This window comes from Berghia stephanieae, chromosome 3 (genome assembly GCF_034508935.2).
Source record: "Berghia stephanieae isolate SIO BIC M18660-M18661 chromosome 3, UCSD_Bste_1.3, whole genome shotgun sequence".
Classification (NCBI taxonomy): domain Eukaryota; kingdom Metazoa; phylum Mollusca; class Gastropoda; order Nudibranchia; family Aeolidiidae; genus Berghia; species Berghia stephanieae.
The window spans coordinates 3750206-3755205 of record NC_088362.1 but is presented as its reverse complement, the minus strand read 5'-3'; the positions used below and the strand labels follow the sequence as shown (position 1 = coordinate 3755205).

Below are 5000 nucleotides of genomic sequence, written 5' to 3'. Positions count from 1 at the left end.
CTAGAACTTTTCATACGTCTTGTGCTCAGAATGTGTAAAAGTCGAAACATGATCAAATTTATGTTGTTGTTTTTTTTCTCCTCTGGATACGCTTTTATGCTCGCCGGGGAAATATTTCACACCGGCGTCCGCCATTGTTCCAGTGTTACTAAGTTACCATGCGTCATAAGGAAGGAAGTGACGTTACGACTGTTGAAGAGTATTGAACATCGTGCCCATTTGGGGACCATCATCTCAATGGGCATAATCTATATTAACTTTTCATGTGCTCGAGGTCATTGGTCACATTGCAAAATGTGCTCAAAGTGACCTACATAGTGAAAAGTGTTCACAGATTTTGAATTATCTAACATCACGATTGGTCGTTTGATTCAGCTTGACACATGGGTATGTTTATAACATTTGTAAACAAAGCAGCGTTTAAGAAATATCCAATCGTTGGACAGCAACAAATCATGTGATTGATGACCTGGTTGGACGAAAACATGAATATAGATCGCTCCCATTCGATATTATGGCGGAGTAAATCATTTTCCGAACATTGGAAACCATTGGGGATTTCCGATCACAGACTGACGGGTAAATTAATAATAAACCCGATCAATGGAGCCAAGGCTAAAATGTACAAGTAAAAGTGTAGTTTAATATGTGTAATTTAGTTTATCATCATAAACCTGACCTATTTCTTCTATTTTTCTATTTTCCGTCCACAAATCAAGGTTAATCGAGCTCAATCAAAGTCATTTAAATAGAGTTCTAATCGCACAGCGTCCCTGGTTGCATAAAAAATAAAATGGCGGCGCTCGACCTCTCACTAGCCAGTTCTGATGACGTTTTCCCCCTTGTTGTCATATCTAGTCCTGTGTTATCTATGGTTCCGATAGCCCAGTTGATAGAGTACTCGTTTCACACTTTACAGGCAAAGGGACCGAGATTGATTTTCGGGTGTAGTCGAGATGCTTTTTTTTTTTCTGACCCCCTGTAATTGAGTAGATAGGTCTGTTAAATCTGTCGGAAGTACTTTGTGATAGACTAGCGTCCTATCCAAATGGTAACAAGCAATTGCTTTTGTCCATTTCACGCTATTGAAATGGGGATGAACTCCGGCTCCATTGGCCTCTGATGGACTACTTTTTACGTTAATGATCCCGACATAATACGTAGCCATCGTTATGTTATAGATAGTATGCAGATGACGTCACTCAGGCCTTTGTTATTGTTTTTGCCATCCGCGTTTGTGAGTTGTTCTCACTAAACTGTATTAACCTGACTATAAAAGTTCATGGTTACACAGAGTTTGTGTGTTGGTCCGTTATACTTCCGGATGGCAATGTTGTGAACTCCTTGGCCAAGCGCATTCTATCTATAGCCCGACACTGAAATCCAAAAGGACTGGCAGTTTGACGTCATTATTTGGTTTTTGCACCTCCTAGTGAGTTGTCGTTAGTAGAGCTCATGGAAACAAGTGATTTCATTGGTTGAACTATTGAATACAACTCACGATTTGTGGCAAAAGACTGGCATTTTGACGTCATTTTTTTGGTCAGTATCAGCGTAGCCATCGTTATGCCTGATACTGAAATCCAAAAGGACTGGCAGTTTGACGTCATTAGTGAGTTGTCGTTAGTAGAGCTCAAGGAAACAAGTTATTTCATTGGTTGAACTATTGAATACAACTCACGATTTGTTTTCTTTTGTGGCAAAAGACTGGCATTTTGACGTCATTTTTTGGTCAGTGTCAGGCCATAACTTTACGAAGGCCACGCATGATACCGGATAGGGACACTTTGTCATAAATTAACGGATCACTTCTGATCTGTTAGGTCAGTTAATAAACATCTATAATTGGCTTTTCACTAATATATTAAATGTTGATTGGGAAGAAAACCAACTGGCTGTAAACGCGATTTAATGTCGTATGTGTTTATCGATGGGTATGTTATATTTCTGTATTAGTCCATTAGCCCACTCAACCCTAACACCGACTATATCCGTAGTTTACCCGGGGTTACTTTCACCCCATGCATATTTATTACATTTTTCTGAGACAAATTATAGGCGTAGTATCAAAGCTAATGTTTTTAGTTTTTACATGTTGATGGCAGTTGTAAAATACTATCTATCTACACGCTCATTTTTAATAGACGTCTACATTTGTTTTCCAGTTTTGAAAAGTAGCAAAAATCTCTAGGATTGAGTGAGTTAAGTTAGTAATTGGATGAGGGTAGTAATAATGTATTGATTGAGTACAGGAGATGGCTACAATGATGATGTTGGTTGTTATGTGGTTAATGACAGCAGTGGCGAAGGTGACGATGATACAGAATTGGTTATAAGTTGATGAAGATGACTATGATGATGATGATGATGATGATGATGATGATGATGATGATGATGATGATGATGATGATGATGACGATGATGATGATGATGGTGGTGATGGTGGCGGTGGTGTTGGTGGTGATTTTGTTGTTGTTGTTGATGATGATGATGATGATGATGGTGATGATGATGATGGTGATGATGATGATGATGATGATGATGATGATGATGATGATGATGATGATGATGATGATGATGATGGTGGTGGTGGTGGTGTTGGTGGTGATGATGGTGATGATGATGATGATGATGATGATGATGATGATGATGATGATGATGATGATGATAATGACGACGATGATGATGATGATGATGATGATGATGATGATGATGATGATGATGATGACGATGATGATGATGATGATGATGATGATGATGATGATGATGATGATGATAATGACGATGATGATGATGATGATGATGATGATGATGATGATGATAATGACGATGATGATGATGATGATGATGATGATGATGATGATGATGATGATGATGATGATGATGATGATGATGATGATGATGATAACCCAACAAAATGAACAAACGATCAATATGACATGGAAACATGAATTTAAAATTTAATTTAACGCAAAAATACGTGTTAACAACATAAATTATTAATAATTGAAAACATGGCTACTAAGTACAATGTGTTTATATGTGTGTGTGTGTGTGTGAGAGAGAGAGAGAGAGAGAGAGAGAGAGAGAGGGAGAGAGAGAGAGGGACAGGGAGAGAGGGGGAGAGGAGGAGAGAGAGAGAGAGGAGGAGAGAGACAGAGATAGGAGGGGACAGAGAGAGAGAGGGAGAGAGAGAGAGGGACAGAGAGAGAGAGGGGGGGAGAGAGGGAGAGAGAGAGTGGGAGAGAGAGACAGAGACAGAGAGAGAGGGGAGAGAGAGAGAAGAGAGAGAGAGAGAGAGAGAGAGAGAGAGAGATCTCATTGCTCCCCTTCTCGTCAGTTGCAGATATGACTACCTGGACGTGTTCACCGTAGATAAAGGGGAGTACAGCATCGTCTTGATCGATTCTGTGGCCGCAAGACCCCACAGGAAATTACGTCACCACAGTCCAAGTTGGAAATCCGATTCGTCACCGATCATTGGCAGAATTTAGCATCCGGATTTCACGGTCACTACCGGTTCTTGGGAAATGGTACGAGATTTCATTATCCGGATTTTCTCCATATTTCCCCTTTCTTTCTCCTAAGTCCCTTATTGCTTGATGGGTAATCTTTCCTGTGGTACAGGATGACATGAAAATACATTAATTGAGCTTTTATATAGCGCAATATCCACTAAATGTGTTCAAAGCGCTTTTGTCCTGGTCAACAGCCACATTCAACGGGACATGCCGCCTGTTAGGCGAGATTACAATTTTTCGGACAAAGACAACGCTGTTAACGGTCACGTACTCATTTTAGACCTGAGTACGGTGAGAGAATGTGAGTAAAGAGTCTTTTCCAAGGACTCAACTATGCGACGAGCGCGAGGCTCGAACCCAGGACCTTCCAATCCGAAAGCGAGTGTCATACCACAAGACCACATAGCCGCACATTGTGTGCTGTGAGTCTATATGATACTACTGGAAGCGCTGGAAGCGTTCATAAGGTCCAAAGCTCTTGTATATTATTAGCGGCAAAAGTAACGCTTGATTGACCTACACAATTGTGCACACCAGTTAGTGCGCAAAATGTCGTAAGATTAAATACATATCACTAATAGCAAAAACAAGAAATGAATTGAGTAGGAAAGTGCCAGAAAACCATAGAGAATAAAGATTTCTCGACGGCGATGGGGGCTCGAACCCGCGACCTTACCAGGCAATTTATGTATAGGTCGCTGGCTATGATACTTTAACACGCGATATATAGGGTCTTTAACAACAATTTATTGCTGTTTGAGAGCCTATGATATTAATGCTATGAGTTTGGGTAAGATTCTCACAACATCCGTCAGCCGGATATAACGCACAAAGACACAAAACTGTGGTGTAACCTTGAACGGTTATAGTTTGATTGGTATTACAAGTATTTAATGAGAAGCAATCACCAAAATGACTGTCAAAAAACATTTAAAAATGAGCTGAATTACGTCAATTTCGTGCCTTCTATAAAAAAATGAGCTCACAAATCTGAAAGAAAAGTTTATTTGATATACGAAAAAAAAACCAGTCGATAAATTAATATCATATTTTAAAATCTCTATTTGCGCGGCTATGTGGTCTTGTGGTATGACACTCGCTTTCGGATCGGAAGGTCCTGCGTTCGAGCCTCGCTCGGCGCATAGTTGAGTCCTTGGAGAAGGCTCTTTACTCACATATTCTCTCACCTTACTCAGGTGTAAAATGAGTACCTGGCCGTGAACGGCGTTGTCTCTGTCCGAAAAAATTGTAACATCGCCTAACAGGCGTCACGTCCCAAATGTTTAAATGTTGCTGTTGGGCCAGGGACCTTTCCCTTCTAAAGCGCTTTGAGCATATTTAGTGGATAATGCGCTTATAAAAAGCTAAATTTTTTTTTTATTTATTTTTGTCAGATTTGAGGATACGAGTTATGGCAATTCTGGCAACCAACCCCTTGTATTTCAGCTTATCTTAGTCATTAATAATAATAAATAATAA

The 5000-nt window shown here is 39.9% G+C and overlaps 2 protein-coding genes across 2 annotated transcripts in view; both read left to right on the top strand.

Moving 5' to 3' along the window:
* Positions 1–5000, top strand: part of LOC144967042 (neuropilin and tolloid-like protein 1) — a gene marked incomplete in the record, with an annotated part of 130706 nt that overhangs the window by 111399 nt on the left and 14307 nt on the right. Inside the window, 2 exon segments of the mRNA XM_078903797.1 lie at positions 3341–3375; positions 3378–3533. Coding sequence (XP_078759923.1) covers positions 3341–3375; positions 3378–3533 — 191 coding nt within the window.
* The window catches only part of LOC144966872 (procollagen C-endopeptidase enhancer 2-like), a 6345-nt gene continuing 5646 nt past the window's right edge, over positions 4302–5000 (top strand). The window contains 1 exon segment of the mRNA XM_078903577.1: positions 4302–4311. Within this exon segment, the coding sequence (XP_078759703.1) occupies positions 4302–4311 (10 nt within the window).